The sequence below is a fragment of the Trachurus trachurus genome (genome assembly GCF_905171665.1).
Source record: "Trachurus trachurus genome assembly, chromosome: 17".
Taxonomy (NCBI): domain Eukaryota; kingdom Metazoa; phylum Chordata; class Actinopteri; order Carangiformes; family Carangidae; genus Trachurus; species Trachurus trachurus.
The window spans coordinates 18,832,525-18,851,397 of NC_139900.1; the positions used below are offsets into that span (position 1 = coordinate 18,832,525).

General features: G+C 44.2%; 1 protein-coding gene across 2 annotated transcripts in view; it reads left to right on the forward strand.

The window, feature by feature from the left end:
* Positions 1-18,873, forward strand: part of chd7 (chromodomain helicase DNA binding protein 7) — a 72,998-nt gene that overhangs the window by 24,942 nt on the left and 29,183 nt on the right. For both annotated transcript variants that reach the window (XM_083991905.1, XM_083991906.1), the window contains exons 4-9: positions 1,125-1,597; positions 13,585-13,729; positions 14,330-14,461; positions 15,204-15,269; positions 16,379-16,434; positions 17,990-18,107. In XM_083991905.1, coding sequence (XP_083848031.1) covers positions 1,125-1,597; positions 13,585-13,729; positions 14,330-14,461; positions 15,204-15,269; positions 16,379-16,434; positions 17,990-18,107 — 990 coding nt within the window. The remainder of the gene's footprint in view (positions 1-1,124; positions 1,598-13,584; positions 13,730-14,329; positions 14,462-15,203; positions 15,270-16,378; positions 16,435-17,989; positions 18,108-18,873) is intronic.

Genomic DNA, 18,873 nt, shown 5'->3' on the forward strand with positions numbered 1-18,873 from the left:
GTAACCAGTTTCCTGTCACAGAAAGCTTACTTGGGGAGCAATGAGGAGGTGGAGGAAGAAGGAGAGAGGATTTAGTCTACAGGAGAGCAAGGGAGGAGGGAAAATGAGGTGTCAGCCGGTTTGTTTACTGAGGTTAGCCCTGCTGGAGGAGGGAGGCAGCGGTGGAGAGGAAACCGTAGCAACAGGGAGTCCTGAAGGGGAGGGAGGGAAGAGGCGGAGGGTGGCAACCATGTGCGTGGATGGATGGATGGATGGGTGGATGGATGGATGGATCCCCTCCTCCCCCTTCACTTTAGTCCGCCATTACTGACAAATTCAACCTCCACCCTGCAGAAAGTGCAGCGGTGTTGACTGACAGGCCGACCCGGCGCCGAAGTGAAGCTGCTTGACGGCCGACGCGCCTAGGCTGATCGGCATTTGATGGGATTTTTAGTCCAGAGATGAAATGATCAGTCGGTTAGTCCGTCAACAGAAAATTAATCACCAGTCATTTTTTTATCATTGATTAACATTTTAAGCCTCATTTTAATGGAGGAACGGCAAAAATCAGCTGTTTGAATCCTTGAATCCTATTTCCTCTGGCTTCTGAGAGGAGACTGATCATCTTCATCCAACTAGAATAATCTTTCTTGTTGCTGGTTTTGCTTTTGAAATAAAAACCTGTAAATAGTCATATTTATATAATTTATTCTTTGTTACCTGTGGTTATTTTTTAAAGTTATTAATTGTTAGGCTTTTAAGTATTTCCCCTAGGAATTTTTGCCCTGGTGGCAGATCAGTTTACCCACCACCCCGTCGGTCACATATAAGAAGCTTGAACAGTCAAGACGTTTCAGATTTTTGTCCAATGGATTACCTGATATTTTTATTTAATGCACAGTATGTATTTGTGTAAATTATTTCCAGTGTGGCTGAATTTGATGTGCGATTGTGGTTCATCCTTCTGCTTGGTCCACCTCGGGCCAAAATCTGACTGTGCACTTGCTGTTTTGCAAAGTTTTCTTTGCACTGGGGTTGTTTTAATTTCATTATCATGTTTTTTTTTTTTAAGGTTTTTGAGCACGAGTCAAATTTGTTCAGTAACTCATTAACAGATAAATTTCTCTCTCTCTCCGTCTTTCCAGCATTCCCCCGCGGACCCGTCAGGCGATGCCTCAGTGAAGGCTCCTGAAAGGCCGAACGTTGGTGCTGGAGTGCCCAACCAGCCTATCAGCACAGACCAGCCCAGCAACCAGGAGACCAAGCCAAAAAAGAAGAAGAAGAAGAAAGCAAAAGTAGTCGAGGGAGAGGAAGAAGAGGGAGGGAAGAACGCGGCGAGAGAAGGAGGAGCAGCCGAGGAAGACTTAAAACCGGAGTTTCCCAGATCAGGAAGTGACGCAGGTGAACAGGTGACCGTCAAAGGGACTGTAGAGGGAGGTTCACCACCGGTGGAGGAGAAGAAAAAGCGGAAAAAGAAACCAAAGGAGAAGGCAGAGGGCAAGGAGCCCAAAGAGCCCAAGACCCCGAAGACGCCCAAAATGGGCAAGACCCCCAAAGAGCCGAAGGAGAAGAAAGCCAAGTCCTCCACACCCAAGACCAAGACGCCCAAGAAAACTGGGTAGGAGCAGCGTTACCTTATTTTTTGTGTGTGTGAATGTTTGGTTGTGTGCGTTGCAGGTACCAGTGTATCAAGCCAACTTAACAAAAACCGTACATGCTGAAAAGTGTGAAAGACACACTAGGCCCCGTTAACCGTTAAGTGGAAGTGTCATGTTTTCAGTTCCACAAATACACTACACATATGGAAAGTGATCAAACCAGTAGTAGCCACCTCACACGGACACCAGGAGATGGGAAATAACTGAGAAAATATACTGACTCTCAATTTCACACACGTAGACACATGTACTTTTTTCTTAGAATTATTAGCATGTGGTAAAATCTGTCCATTACAGTAAAGAAATCTGTCGTGTGTATTTTGATATCAGCCACTAAAGGAACTCTAGGATATAAACACAAGCCTGTACACATCAGTTTTTTTCTAGATAGGGATCAAGAGCAAATCTGATGACAACACCAAACTCAACAATGGTTTTCTCCTAGACTTGCCTGACCTGTCCTCCAACCCGTTCATCCTTTGTGAAGATGTTAGTCTTTAAAAAACAGGTCACAAATACGTAAGCGGATTTAAATAGAAGTTTAAGTCCCCAAACCAGCACCTCTATTTTTTCTGTGGTTGATCAAGTCTATCAAAGGGATGGTTCAACATTTTGGCAAATTGGTCCATTGCCATAATCCCTATAGCAGTAGGTTCATTACCTTTAATTGTCAGTGCAAGCTGTTTTTAGATTGGCGGGGCAGAGATGCGAGCTACCCCACTAACGTTACGGAGGCTAATGGTATTTCCGGGTTTCCCCCATCAAACTCATCAAATACACAATCCAACAACTCCAAAACGCTCTTGTGGACAAGTTGTGACCTGCACATTCGCCATGCTATGAAATAATAACGTATGATTATGTAACAATACGACACACAAAGCAAACACTGGGAACTACTTGCGTTTTTGAAGTCACTCTGCCGAGCAGCCATGTCTGAAATGTAGTTCTGGCTACATATTTGCCTCGAAAACAACTCAGTCTCGTAAAGTTCCGTTATTATCTCATAGCGTGATGAATGTGCAGGTCGTTTTGGAGTTGTTCGATTGTGTATTTAATGAGTTTGTTTAGGGGAAACCCAGAAATAGCATATGCCTACGTAGCGTTAGCTGAGCAGCTCACGTCTCTGCCCCACCGATCTAAAAACAGCTTGCACCGACAATTAAAGGTAACGAACCTACTACTATGACTATAGGGATTATGGCAATGGGCCGATTTGCCAAAATGTTGAAATATCCCTTTAACTAAAACCTACTGTGTGTGTGTGTGTGTGTTCATGATGATGAAAGGAACATGTCAGCCAGTACAACACAGTGGCCCAGTGATGTGTTTAATAGTTTTCGGAGCACAATGGAGCAGCTAGCTGCAGCTGTGCAGTCAAACGGACCAGTCATGGTCATGGTCGGTGCTCCTGTGTCTGTGACAGTCAGTAATTGTATTTTTTTTAAACTTCCTCCTTACGCACTAAGCTCTCTGTGGAAGGTGTAGTCAGCAGCTGATCAGCAGCCTTGGTTGATAAATACCCTTCGGTGTTGTTGGCAGTAGCCAGATGTTAGCATGTTAGCACCCGGTGTATCGCCATGCAAATATTGATCAGATTTAAAAAAAAAAACCCTCAGAGCAGGACGCAGGCCCGCTGGATCAAGATCCAGCACGCACCACTGTTTGTCAATATCAGCTTCAGCTCACTTGGTTAGATCTCTGGTCCTGGTCGTCACGCTCTCTCCCTCTCCTCTGTCTGCACTCGTCTGAGTAACACATGATAATCAGTGATGGGAATAACGGTGTTATACAATACCAGCACTACTTTTTTCAGTAATGAGTAATAACAAAGGTTACTGTTCCCCCCGTTATAACACTGTTACTGACAATGAAGTGCGCTGTTACTTGACTCAAGAAGTCCCGTCACGAAATAATACACCCTTTTAAGTGTATGTTATATACACATACACACTTTCTTTTTCAGTCCATCAACGAGTCGGGGAAAAAGATGTTTATCTACCTCACCTAACCAACTCACTCAGTATTCCTCCTGCCTGTGCGTAGGGATACTGAGTGAGTTGGTTAGTTCCAAATAAATGGGAGGTTATGGTTAGAGAGTTAAGAGGGCTGAGTAATGCAAAGTAACGCAATAGTTACTGTTCCTGGTAATTAGTTACTTTTATAATGTAATATTGCAGTTACTAAGTTCAGTTACTTGTTGAGGAAAGTAACTATAACTAATTACTTTTACACTGTCAACTATACATGTAACTTCTGCCCTGCAGTACAGATGCATTGTAGAGAGAGGATTTTAGAGCGTTTGTAGTATGAGGGAGTCAGAGGGGCTTTCATTGTGTCGCCCCCAGCCCCCCCCTCTCTCTCTCTCTCTCTCTCTCTCTCTCTCTTCCCCCCCCCTCTCTATTTTTTTCCTCTCTCTCTCTTCCCCCTGTCCTCTCTCTCTCTCTTCCCTCTGTCCTCATCCTCAGTCTCTCTCTCTCGCTCTCTCTCTTTCCTCTCAGCCCCTTTTATCCCAAGGAAGAGGGAGGGCCAAAGCAGCAGGCAGGGGTCAGCGCTGGGGGAGGTGCGCGTGTGCATGTGTGTGCGTGCGCGCGGGTGCGGCGTCTATGCATTCATAGGCCAGCAGAAAAGAGTTGGGGGCGGGGAATGTGTGGAGACCTGGAGTGAGTGTGTCAGGCGGTGAGGGGGGGGCAGGCCTTTGGTGTTTGTGTGCATGTGTGTGTCGGAGGAGGAGTCGTTGGTAATCTTTGTGGCAGAAAATGGCGTCTAATGATAATGAAGGCCATGCCGCTGACCACTCCACAGCCACAAGTGTGTGTGTGCAGAGGAAATGTGGGGGTAGGAGCGCTCTTTCTTGCGTGTTTGTGTGTGTGTGTGTGTGTGTGTGTGTTGGTAAACTAGCCCTTATCTGTTGTCAGGCTCTCCTCCATCTTGAGTGGCGGCCTGCAGCTCCCAGGTTAATTTAGCATAATAATGGCTGCTGGCCATTCACTACTCCTCTAAAATGGTGGACTACTGCAATCACCCAACTCTCCTCTTTTATTCTTTCTCCTCCTTTCCCCTCCCTTCAGTCCCACCTCTTCCTGCTAAAGAAGAGTGTATCCTTTCATCTTTTTTCCTCTCCACTCCACCCTCCCCATCTTCCCTCTTCCTTCTGTCCGTCTGATTGAAGCCAAGCACCGAGGGCTGAGGTGTTTCCTTTTCCCCTCTGCTGTCCCACATTGTCTCTATGTTAAATTCCAGATTTTAGAGAGAAGTTTAGGTATGTCTCTGCTGAAGTTAAGCTCTTGATTAGTCATAGGAAAGTCATGGAGTCTGGAGTTCTTATGAGAAGCTGTTAGTTTCTTTTACAGTTACCTTTTCTGCTTTTCTGCCTCATTAAGATACTTTATTAAAGCCTTGAAAATGTAAAAACTCCCCCTTTTGCTGTAGAGAAAACCCTCTGCATGGGCCACTAGCACATATGTTCCGTTTTTTTGTGTGTGCAAGATTTCCACCAGTGGGAGGAGAAATAAGCCCCAAAGCTCAAGAGTTTCTCATGTGGCCCATACCACGCCACAGTGTAATTCCTTTTTTCTGCACCGTGTGTTTGCATCGCTGTATGAAAAAATAAGCCGCCACATGGCAGCCCGCAGCCCCGCTTTAATCGCCGTAACGAGGACGCTGGCCCTACAATGTTAACCCCTCCAACGCTGTTGTTTTTCCCCGTTTTTTCACTTTTCATTTGCTGTTTCACAACCACCACAAGCAGGTAATGTTGGTGTTAAGTGAAGAGATTTGCACGCCTTAAAACAAAAATATAGGCAAAGGATCCTACCACTTCAAATTTTGTTGAACTGTCGACAGGTTTTCAATTCACCATCAACCTGCACATCATAGTGATGATAGCATGTTCCATTTTTTATATTATCCCATTGTCATTTATTACTCCTTGCTTTTCCTTAACTAACTTACATTTAATATTAATGACGTGTATTTGTGTTCCACCCTTTGAACCCAATATCTCATGTCAAAGCAAAAATAAGATTTTAAGAATTTAGTCAATGGATTAAAAATGGATTTAAAAAAGGAAAAAAACTAACATATTATATTGATCCGTATTCCGACACCCTGTTTTGGTTCATCCCATTTCTCTTGATGGTGACTTCAGTCCACCTCTGAAAAATCCAGTTTGTTCATCATGGTGTGGAAAAGCACACACCTGTGGGCCTGTGCAGGATCTCTACAGCTGACGAAGCAGATCAGAGCAAAAGCCAAAAACATGTGTCTAAAGAACGGCAAAGTTTACAGCAACTCCATCAACACTCATGTCTCAACTACCACACTACTAAAACTTTATTGTATCAGAACAGAAGTCTTTTCATTGGCATTGATTTAAGGCTCTGTTGATTTACATTAGTCATGCTGCATGTGATGTGGACCGCTCGTGGAAACGTGACTCAGGATGTACACAGTATCTAAAAGTTTAACTTTTTCCCAGGGTCTAGTGTAAAAAAACAACAACAAAACAAATCACAATCAATTAAAATATGGAATCACAATCCTTCTAATTAAATCTGTAATGAAGCACCTTTAATATCCTGATGGGATTAAATCAGCTGATAAGCAGCCCCCAGCCCCAAATAGACCCCACTCGGCTGTGGACTAGTGCCCATGATTATGGTGATTATCACGCAATACTAAGTCATGGAGAGTGTAGCTGTTGATTTTTTTTTTTTTTCTAAGCCGATTAATTGTTGAATATTCTGGGAGGAACTATTAACAGGTTAAAACGTGCCTGGGTTGCATGAGCAGTTTGTGTGGGCTGACTTTGATCTGAAGGAAGAGACAACAAATGGAAATCTCTGAGGCATTTACGACGGATGAGTTTGATCTGTCCAGGAAAGTGTGTGTGTGTGCATGTGTGAGCGGTTCATCAGGAATCAGGTGGTTTACTCCAGCGTTCAGCTCACTCCTCTCCTTTGACCTTGCTTTCTCTCTCCATCCTCTTCCCCTAGCTCTCTTGCTCGCCCGAGCTCTCTCTCTCTCTCTCTCTCCGTCTACCTCACTGAGGAAGTACATCTATAAATAACCCAGCTCTCAGCTGCCACACCCTGCCCTCTGTGTGTGTTTGTGTGTGTGTGTGTGTGTGGATGGGGGGTGAGATTTGTTTGCAGTGCACATAAAGAAGTCAGACATGCATGCAGGCACCTTGCTTTGTGCATGTCTGCAGATGTGTGCGCAAATACGGCACTTTTTGTGTGCCTCCTGGCCACTGTTGTTTTTTTGTAGCCCTGGGTCGTGTGTGTGTGTGTGTTAGGATCCAGTGATATGACTCATCATGGCAGCAGGTGTCCCTTACATCCCACCCTTCCCCCCCATTTTGGCTTCCTCTTCAGTTTGTCTCATTCCCTCCCCATATTTTCCCTCTGTTGCTCCGCTTCCTGTCTTTCTTTTATCCTCCCTCCCCCGATAGCGAGAGGAGCATCTCAACTCCCCCTCTCACACTGAGACACACAGCCACAGCTGTCCAGCATGTGTGAATGCAGAGCTATAAGCCCAGGAGGGAACCAGAGGGCGGTGCTTGCATATACCTGCACACCACTAACCTTACAGGGAGACGTGGGTTTTAATACCTTGACTTGTAGGTGCTGAGTTTTATCCGGTGTTTCTAGCAACATGCTTGACTTGGTTGGGCTTGTTTCTTAAGTGTTTTTCATTGAAAAGGAAATAAGATAAGTGATGGTGGAGATGGTTGATGGATTATATCTTTAATTTATCTTTTGCCCGCTAAGTGAGCCAGAATTAGACAGTAGGGCTTATTTTCATCCGTTGTTCTGGCCAGATGTTAAAGGCAACCTAATAAACAAAAAAGGGCAACAATAAAGTAATGCATTTAAATACAAAGTACATATGGATTTACCTGATAAAGCTCATAATTACAGCTCAAATGTACATAATGGCAACAGCTCATGATTGCAGGTGATACATATCAACATATATATCAACACTGGCATGCAGACAGGAAAAAATAAAGAAAAAAATGCAGCTAGAAAAACATGTAAATAGCGCATAGAGCTATGACATTAGCAAAAAAAAAACAATAGCAGGCATTAAGAAACAGGACATGTAATGGCAAGCATGGAAAAAAAAGCACAAGCCAATAGCAAGCTTTAAAAATTTCTTGACAACATAGCCTGTGAATCTGCTGCTTTTGACACCCCAAAACATGCTACAGTTTACAAAAGGCTTTCCACAGAATACCATTGACCGTATAAAGTCTGAAATGAACGGTGAAGGTCATTTTCAAATCTCTGAACGCGTCAGGCCAACACGTACTTTGGTAAATCGCACGCAGTTCACATATAAGGTATATTTAGAATTTCATAGTAAATGATGTGCCACATAACCCCCCTGTCAGAAAGCTGATTTAGGCCAGTGGCAGGCTTGGCTCATCTAGCTGACAATGTCACATGGCCAGTTGTTAGAAGAGCAGCATGAACCAGTGACATAAAGCAGATCCCAATTAGTTATTCGGATATTTAAAGGCGCCGAGCTCCCTTCTATTCTGGGATGACTGAAATCGGTGTTGGACAGTGTCGCCATGAGAGATGGAACATTATAGAGATGTAGTATCACAATTATCCTGACAAATGACCTTGGTTATCAGTATTATTGCAGTGTTGTTAAAGGGATAGTTCCACATTTTGGCGAATTGGCCCATTGCCATAATCCCTATAGTTTTAGGAGTAGGTTCGTTACCTTTAATTGTCGGTGCAAGCTATTTTTAGAACGGCGGAGCAGAGCCGCAAGCTGCTCAGAGCTACGCTACGGAGGCTCATGGGATTTCTTGGTTTCCCTCATCAAACTCATCAAATACACAATCCAACAACTCCAAAACGCTCTGGTGGACAAGTTGTGACCTGCACATTCACCACGCTATGAGATAATAACGGAACGTTACGAGACAGAGTTGTTTTCAAGGCAAATTCAGAGACTGCTTCCTGAAAAACTGCCCCCGACGGGAACGCGCATCAGCGTTTTTTGTGTATTTGATGAGTTTGATGAGGTAAACCCAAGAAATGCCATGAGCCTCCGTAGCGTAGCTCTGAGCAGCTTGCGGCTCTGCTCCACCGTTCTAAAAATAGCTTGCACCAGCAATTAAAAGTAACAAACCTCCTAAGACTATACGTTTTATGGCAATGGGCCAATTTTCCAAAATGCTGAATTATCCCTTTAAAACATGCTAAAAAAATTCTTGGAAATAATACAATTTTACCAAGTGACTGTTTGTATTTTAAAACTTAAACATTAGCTTTACTTGCTCTTGAAATCTACTCATACCCACACTAACTTTAGTTTAGTTTTGGAGACAGAAAAGATGCCAGAGCAGCGCGGCCAGCACCTCCCGCCATGTTTGATTGGCATAAACCAAGCCCATGTTGTTGCTATGCATGCTCGCTGATGCCGTACGGAAATCAGTGACAGTAATTGACCGTGGTTGTAGTGATAATTAAGATTGAAAATGGTAATACTTGTATATAACATGAACATGGTAACCATTTCATATCTAGCTATTAGGAACCGGAACCAAAATGAAGATGACAATATACCTTGATCTTTTAGATGTACAATAGGGTCAAAAAGTCTGACACTTGACTTATGGACCTTGATGCCTAGAAATTTGTTGAAGCAGAATGAGATGGTTTTATATCACAGATAAAAAGTGATGCTGAGACACAGCGAGGATAAGATCTGTATTTGCAGCGAGTCGGTAATTCAATAAAGGGAAGACGTCGGCTGTGGTCAATGTAATTTGTTGGCTAATTTTATAAAATTAAAAAATTGGTCTGAAACCACTCAAAGCCTTCTTCAGTCGTAAATAAACCTCTCTGCTGTTTATATGGACAACATGCAGCTTCTGACTGAGGTTGATGCATAACAGCAAAAGTCCTGATCACATGTTATTGTACACGTAGATTTTATTGAAGAAAATGATGCAGACTAGAACTGAACGACTGATAAAGGAAGGAGAGGAGAGTTGTAGGAAGAGGAGTGAAGAGATGGACCGAGCACAAAGAGTTGGAGAATGATGGAGCGACTGAGAGGGAGAAGGGAGGCCATGAAGGAGCCAGGAGGAAGAGAGGGCAGAAGGCAGCCAAGTGGAGAAGTGTGTGTGTGTGTGTGTGTGTGTGTGTGTGTGTGTGTGTGTGCATGTGTGTGTGGCCAGATGGCTCCAGCGTGTGGCGACCAGCCAGAGGAACAGGTGCAGGTCACATGACCAGCCGTTACCACGGAGATCGTGATTGCTCTTGGCGTGAGGATGAAAGGAGAAGGGCCCCAGGGACACAGAGGGGGTGAGAGACGAGGAGAGAGAGGGAGCGAGGCACAGAGCAGGAGAGAGAGGACGAGCGACACAGGCAGAGAGGGAGAGATCCAGGCATACAGTACTGCAGAGGGCAAGACAACACACACACTCGCACAACTGCTTAATAGTAAGTCAGTGGAGCAGTTTATCTCCTTATAGCCTAATGTAGTGTTTCTAAAAGTGAACTTTGTGAAGGGAACAGCACAGTTGGGCTTGGAGAGCTGCTGCTGCTGTTGATCTGGTTCCAGGTTTGACACATAGCTGACGAACCACGGATAATCAGTAAATGTTACTTCCACCAGAGTGACTTTCACAGGACATGATCATTTTAGAACAAATATCAGTTCCTGCAGCAGCTTCAACTGAGGCTTCCCTAGTCTTTACAGAAGTCTCCCAAGAATAGAGACTACGGGGGCCGCTGACCCCGTTTTAGTTTGAAAACTAGGGTTGTGGTGTTGTGTGGACGGGCAGTGATGGAGATGTTTGGAAACTATGGGCGTGTCACAACGGAAAGTCTGAAGCAAGGCTTTGTGTTTGTGTCAGTTGTTTTTGCTACATTGTCTACATTTGATCCGGTTGCTTAGGGTTTCATACATAGACTGTAAAAAGAATGGACGTAGCACCCGTGACGTCACCCATTGGTTTGGGGGAGTCTGTTTTGTGCCGCTACTACGGGGGTTTGAGCTGCGCCATGTTGGATTCTACTTGCCATATTTGGAGCGGTGCGGCCGTTAGCCGGCCGAGAACCCGCCCACTGGCCTCGAAGCAGCGGTCTCCGGACCTGTCACTCAACGTTTCAGCGCCCTAATTGGCCAGAACTTTACACCTAATAATAGTAAAACGGTAGAGTTTTAAAAAAATTCACCCCCCTCAGAGTGTGTGCGGGGGTAGAAACTATCGGTTGAGACCAAAAAAATAAAATGTACCAGGCTGTAAATATGTTTTTTTAAGCTGTAAAATCGGCTATTTTAACATGGGGCTTAATTGGAGTTGCTCCCTTCTGGAGCCAGCCCCCAGCGACAGCCGAGGGGATTGCAGTTTTTTGAACGCGGAAGTGAGCTTCACTTCTCAGACCGACAACTGCCCCCTTGGTTTCATACTGCGTTAATGCAAGAGAACCGAAGAACTCGTCCTTACCTACCTATGCTACGTCCTGCTACACTTGACATTGATTGTTTGTAAACAGGTGTTAGTATGACACCAAAGCTCTCCTCAAATCAGCTAGTTAACAAAGATGAATGATCAAGTTTGCGTTGTGGCAACGATAATTATGACAATATGTGAGCCTAGTTGAATGTCCAAACCTTCAAAAAACAAAAAGACTTTCACACTACAAATCGATCCATGGTTTACTTTGGTCCGAAGCGAGACCGCCTCTTTTGGTCGGACCAACCTTCAGGTCTTTGGTCCAAACCATGGTTCAGGGTAGATTTCACGCCTGTAAATTTGGTTGGATCCAATCCGAAAAGTCCGACCCACATGAGGTCAGTGTGAAAACCCCCTATGATGCAGACAAGCCACCGTCACTATTCAGTGTGACGACGTAATGCTGTGTTTTTTGGTGTGTTGGTACAAGACATGAATCGGTTCCAGTTTTCACACAGTATCACGATGGAAAGGCCAGTCGGTTAGCTTTACTGTTTTAAAATTTAAATCATTATAACTGTGAGCGATTACTGTGGCATCTTTAATGGGACATTGTGTAGGAATTACTCCCATCTAGCCTTGCGGTTGTATATCGCAAGCAACTCAATCATATTTTTCATGCTGCATTCACGTGAAATTGGGCAGACGGCAGATGGACGACAGCTGCTGCACGTAACGGCTGAAGCCTCTATGTAAACAAGTGGTCCGTCACCACGAGGCAAAACAATACACGTGACAATATGTTGTCATGGCGATGTGGTATTGTTTACCTGACCCACGTTTTACCGGCTTTCTCTCGACTTCTGTGACTAAAATGACATCTGGTTTGTTACTGACGGCCGTCTGCCCGACTGCAGGTGAATGCAGCATCAGTGTAACGCTCCATTCCTCCTCACTGCGTTACCGCGGTGACTGTTCACAGACGCCACCTCGACCTGAGCCGACAGCTCCGGTGTCTCCGCTGAGTTTCCGTGGTTTCCTACCGTCACGCTGCCACTGAACGTAAAAACATGGCGACACGACATGGCAGCCAGCACCGAGCTTACCCGCTCCATGTAGATATGAATGATATGAACGGCAAATTCAGAGCTGAAAGGAACACTTCAGTTTGTCGATGGGGATGATACTGATTAATGAAAAACAGACTTTTGAATGAAATAATCGATTTTCGTGAATAGATAACAGGATAAGTTACACAATGTCCCTTTAAGGGTCTTGGCCAGGCCTGCACCATATCAGCAAAATGTCTGACGTGCAAAGACATTTTTCAGTTTCGCTCTGACGATACGACTTGCGATAAATAGGACAAGACCAACTGTGTGGTCGGTCCATGGAACTATCCCTGTGATTCAAGTCGTCTAATTTCCTGAATCCAAACGAACAAGAATCAAGTTAAACCTGAATCTGAACCCCTGAACTATTTCAAATATGTTCCTCAACTTAACCCTTCTCCACTAGAGTTAGTCGTTCATTTATGGCAAGAGGGAATCAAACATAACAAGTGCAGAAGTTGGTATCCTGGACTTGTTTTCTCTGTATGAGTCTAATCAGCATTTCATATCTGCTGCTCCTCGCCCCACGCTCAGGTCGGAGGGTTTTTATCTGCACGTTTAGTTTCTTGCAAATGCAAATAAAGTGAGCTGGATGGAATAAGTGGATCCAAGAGGATTGGGATTCAGTAAACAGGCCACAGCTCTCAACCTCCACTCCAACTGCATGTTGGGTTTTTGAAAATCAACATGTCGTGAATGAACCGCCATCACCGTTTTACTTCTGACCAGTCACGGCAGAAAAGTAACTGAGTACTAACAGTGTGTGTGTGTGTGTGTGTGTGTGTGTGTGTGTGTGTGTGTGTGTGTGTGTGTGTGTGTGTGTGTGTGTGTGTGTGTGTGTGTGTGTGTGTGTGTTGGAGTATGTGAGGGAGAGAGACAGAGAGAGAGGGAGGGAGACGGAGGAGGGGTGTTGTATGTCCTCTCACCTTCCTCCATGGTGTGTGTGCACAGATAGAGCCAGCTCCTCTTTCTTTCCATGCCAGAGATTAGAGGAGGCCTGGGGGCCTCTCAGCCCATCCCCCCTCCTCTCTCTGGGGCCTCTCTCTCTCTCTGTCCCTCTGTCTGTCTGTCTCCCTCTCTCTCCCTCTCGCTCTCCCTCCCTCTCTCTCTCTCCCTTTGCTATTTCTCTCTGTATCTCTCTATCTTGCTATCTCGCTCCCTCCGCCTCCCCGCGCTCTTTCATCATATTAACCCCCTGTGTGCCAGAGCCTGAGGCACACTAATGATTTCTAAATGGGTAAATCAAACATGGCGACCACCCTGGGACACACAGGCACGCGCACACACACACACACACACACAGGCACGGATGTCTGGTGGTCTGTAAACGAGGGAACACTGTGCGAGTCTTGTTTTCTTGTGCAGCATAGTAAAGTTTCTCTCTCTCTCTCTCCACCCGCAGCAATAAGAAGGCGGAGTCAGAGGTCGGGGCCGGCAGCGCTAAAAAGGATTCCAAGAGGAAAAGAGAGCTGTCAGTCAGCGACGACGTGGAGGTGAAGTCTCCGCCTCCATCAGCTCCTGAAGAGGAGGATGACGACGGCGTGCAGGTAAAGGACACATTCAAGGGAAGACAAGACGTCTGTTTTCCAGGCAGCACACTGCTCCAGAGTGGAGGGTGAAATGTGCACAGCAGCATGTACATCCCATGAAACAAGGTCATAAAACCTTTGCAGATCTCTCACTGTCACAGTCTTTTAGAGATGAGAGGCTCTGAGCCAGTTGGCATCTATTGTTTTGTTATAATCTAGCCTCAAGGAAAGACCAAGCACATGCCCCCCCCCCTCATGGTAATTTCCCATGATTTCTGCTTTTTAAATACAGTTCAAAATGTTTTTTTTTAATTGAAAATGAATTCATCCTTCATTGTGTTTAAATGAAACTGGTTCAAGTAGTGCTCCACTGTCTCCCTCCTCATTCACATCCATATTCATGTACAAATGCCATCATGAGTAGCACCAGATCATTGCTACATAAATAGCATCAATCTCTGATTTCATATAGTGCACAATGTCATTTTTTGTCAGGGTGTCATTCATCTTCTTTGGAGACGCCCATTGTGTCATTTCATAACTTTTTAATGAAGTGGCACACGGAGCCTTGACGCCTTTTTGTGTCTTTTTTGTGTGTTTTTTTTTCCTGTCCACCAGAAGCGCCGTTCCAGCCGTCAGGTGAAGAGGAAGAGGTACACAGAGGATCTGGAGTTTAGGATTTCAGATGACGATGACAGCGGAGATGACTCACCAGCACCGAAATCCCCGTCTTCATCATCCCAACAGCAGGTACAGCTTGGGTTTCCTTTATTGGTTTACAGTGTATCTGGCAATTGTCGACTAAAACAAACACCAGTCAGCTGGAGGCCAGAAGTTCATTGATTTTTCTTTCTTTTTTTCCTCTCAGTGATTTTGCATATGTCTATTTTGCGTATCTCATGTAAATAGTGTACTGTACATTCACAAGGTATTTTATTCACCTTCACTCCTGAGTTTTAGAGTTTACGATTCGCAATCTTGGTTCTCATGAAACAGTTTGAACAGAATATATTTTGTTTAGGTCAGTTCTTGTCCAAGTACTTTTTTAACAACATTTTACATTTCTAGTATTTCAATTAGAACGTTAAAACAATATCAGCTCTAGCAGCATCAAAATGATGTCAGATAAAGCTTTATGCACAGCTCCACTACTTCCTGAACTTAAACAAGCTCCTTTATTTCCCGTCTTGCATTATTGGACAAACTGATTCATCCAGGTGTGTCTGAGTCGTCACAATGGTCAGACACACCTGGATTAATCAGTTTGTCCAATAATGTAAGACAGGAAATAAAGTTGTATAGTAGGACTAGTATGAAGTGATAATGAAGGTGTTTTAATTCAGTTATCAATACAGATAATTAACTAGGTTGTTATCTCTACACCTTGATGTATGTGTTTACATTTTTCAAGAGCAGTAAAAATGTATGTAGAAGACGTGGTGATTATAAAACATGTGGCAGGCTGAAGCTGTTGTTGTTGTGTTGTTTCCAGGATGTGGCCGAGGCCGAGGGGCCCATTGTGGAGAAGATCATGGGCCTACGCAGCTCCAAAAAACAGGTTAGACATCAGACAATACACAGAGCCCGGCTCCCAGAGACACCCTGACCCGAGTCATGGTTTACGTCATCTGATTAGCCGCTCCACAGCTGGTCTAAGCAGATTACACACACACAGACACACACACTCATTTGGTAAGCGGAGACAAGAGTTCTTGTATTTCAGTGCTTGGCGCTCTGAGTGTGCAGGAGGGTGTGTGTGCGTCTGATTGACAGCGTGTGCACGCTTGTGTGTTAGTGTGTATGTGTGAGAGAATACCCAGCTTTGTTTTAGATGGCTTGTCTAAAGAAAGCTCATCCCTGAGCCAACACATGCATGCACATACAGTCACCAGCCAACTTTCCTTTGCTAGCCAGCTGCCAATTGGTTACCCGCCCCACACACACACACACACACACACACGCATTCTCACAGCTCCATTCAGAGTTGACCCTGGGCTTGGCACACAGCCAAACCACAACGCTAGCTACACCAGACGCCAAGCTAGCATTTCCTCAGGCAGGGTGTGTGTGTGTATATGTGTGTGTGATTGATGATTCATGGCATTACAGTAGTAGTAGCATGGTGGAAGTGCGCGTGTGTGTGTTGGAGTAGTGATGATGAATGGAAGTGGGTTGCTGAGCTTGAAAGGGCTTCTGTTTTGGTTTTTCCCCCTTTTTCACACAAAATGAATAACAAATGGATCGCTCATAAACAGAGCTGCTTTAAATCAATACGTTCTAAAGGTTTTGTTACTTTAGTTCGTTGTCAACACTTATTTTGTAATGTGTTTATTTAACATTATTTTCTCTCTAGAGCTGAAGTTATTTTTTCTTTGTTTTGTTTTTTTTTTACTTTTACTTTTGTTTTGACATATTCTAACTTATCCAGCTGTTAAACACACAGCAGCAAAAATCTCCAACTCTGACAACACATGAATGAAACTCGGCGAGAGAAGGTGAACTGAAACGATGACTGACAGGCCGGTGTGAAACGGGCTCGCAGGCTCCTCCTGTGCCACTTCACTAATTCAACCACATGTTGTATAACAATGATGAACCACTTCTGCTCTCTCACCATGCAGTTGCTATATTTGTAGTGATTATTAACCCTTTTTTTTTCCTTTTCAGCTGGAGATGGGGGAGGAAGTGGAGGTGGAGGAGTTCTATGTCAAGTTCAAGGGCTTGTGAGTAACACTCTTCTTCCTATCTACCGCTTTTGTCTTCCACAGCAGGTCCCCCTCTTTTTTTAAAAAGCCTATTTTCCACACATACACACCGGGGTCTCCACGGGGGCACGTGTGGAACACTTGGTATATTTAGCCCTTAAACCTCAGTAACTATATTTTACTCTGAGATGAAACCATTAAAACAAGCATTACATTTACTCTGCATCATCAACACAGAGTGGTACCGTTGGTATCCCCTGATATTGCTTGTTTTTTTTCCTTAAATGGAACGACATTCTATTATCTAAAAATAAAGAGGGGTATCAGAGGATCATTCCACAAATATCAACATTATCCTTATACTGTAGATCAGTGGTTCTCAAAGTAGGGTCCGGGGACCCCCAGGGGTCCTTAAGACGGTTCAAGGGGGTCCCCAACTTTTTTTTTTCTTCAAAATTCTACCACATTTTCTTTCCATAAATTTCTTGAAATATTTCCAAAACTTCATGCCATTGGCTGGAATTTGAACATACATTGACTTAAAGAAGTGACATTATAAATATTTATGTATTTCTGGTGATTGTTTCAAAATTCTATCCTATTGGGGGTCCGTGGTCTAATTTGTGTCAGTTTAAGGGTCCTTTGGGAACCACTGCAATAGATATTCCATGCACAGCTTTTAAGTGCAGCTTTAAATTAATAAGACAAATACAATATAATAATAATAATAATAAAAAACAATAAACAAAACTAACATGCCCTGATTTTGCGAGACATTTAGCCCAGCTTTTCATTATCTGACTAAAATGATGCTGTTTCATATTGTTTTTGATCCATCATGACAGTGTAATGGAAAAAAAAAATTAGACACCAACATCTGCAAGAAATAAAGCAGAACAAATATTTGTATGAATGAAATAAGTCCTGTGCCCTGTCAACATTGTAGTTAATGATCACAGTGCAGTCACAAAGTAGCACAGGTGAAATGAAGGGATGGATATGAACAGAACGTTGACGCCTCCAGTCGCCCCCCTCTCCTCTGACAGTGTAACATTGTGTAGCTCTGCCAGGCGACTTCCCTCACACACTTTCTCATTGGTTGTGGCCGACTTGAGTCAGTGTAGCGCATCAATCCCTCTCTCAGAACCATCCTCTGTGACAGTTAGCACTCCGCCTGTGTTTAGGCTCATCAGCTGTGACAGCAGTTATTCTTGGCAGCAGTCATGAATTGATTTCAACCACGACCAGCAAAACCAGTTCTGCCACCCGTCGGAAACTCTCGCAGGTTAAACTCGGCTAACAAAAACATTTTAGAGCTGACTTAAGACTTGGAAATGGTTGCCGAGCAACATTACAGCTGCAAACAAGCCGTAATCCAGCTCCTTCTTGAAATGGATGTTTTCAACTGCCAAAGAGCTCAGTGGCAGCTTATGCAGCCTGTTCATTGAACTGCTACACGCAGCACGCTGTTGGGATGATTGATCTGCTAGGCAGTGGCTGTTCACCCACCACACACAAACACTGGCTTCCATAAGACTGGTACTTACTGCTGCCCGTTTGTGTTGTGTTTCAGTTCCTACCTCCACTGTCGCTGGGCGGACCTGGAGGAGCTGGAGAAGGACAAGAGAATACACCAGAAAGTCAAGAGGTTCAGGGCCAAGCAGCTACAACTCAACAACTTCATAACAGAGGTGAGTCACCTGGCTCCTGACCTCACACTGCACCAAGTGACTAACAGCCACTCCATGAAATATTCACACCCCTTCACTTTTTTGCAGATGTTGCAGAGCTCTAGATTTGATTTACAACTTTTGAAAAAAATTCTGGAATTTATTTTACAAATTAATTAAAGCATTAGAAACGTAAATATTTCATTTATGAGAGACACTTTTAGTTTTATTACACCCCATCACCACTATTCTTCTAACCTGGTGTGTGTTGGATGCAGCGACTGACACACAAACAGCTTCTGAAGCATTTTGGCTGCTGCTGCTGTGGAGAGATCTGTGGAATCTACTTTGGCCACGCATCTAAACAAAGTAGATTTTACACATTTAAAGGAACAACTGTTCCTCTGGTGTGGCCTGTCAATTTTCCGTCACCCTGCATTATGTCATGTGTTTGATTGCTTTGATTGGGTGGTCTACAACCATTGATGACTTTGAAAATGAACAGAGCAGTTTGCAAATGTGAGCTGGAGCAGACCAGCGTGGATGGAGTGGAGGGGTTTGAATACTACCAGCTTAGGTCAAACCAACCGATGAGTTAAAATCCCTTGGACTTTCTGCCAAGTACCACAATCTATTGATGTCTTCTAGCCATAATGCTGCGCTCATAGAAAGTCTGTGCTGCTCAAATGACTAGATGCATATGAAGAGTGTCCAGCAGTCACATGCTGCAGACTTCACCCCAACATATGGTGCGAGTGAAGCCGTCATAAAACAGTCTCCTTGGTTC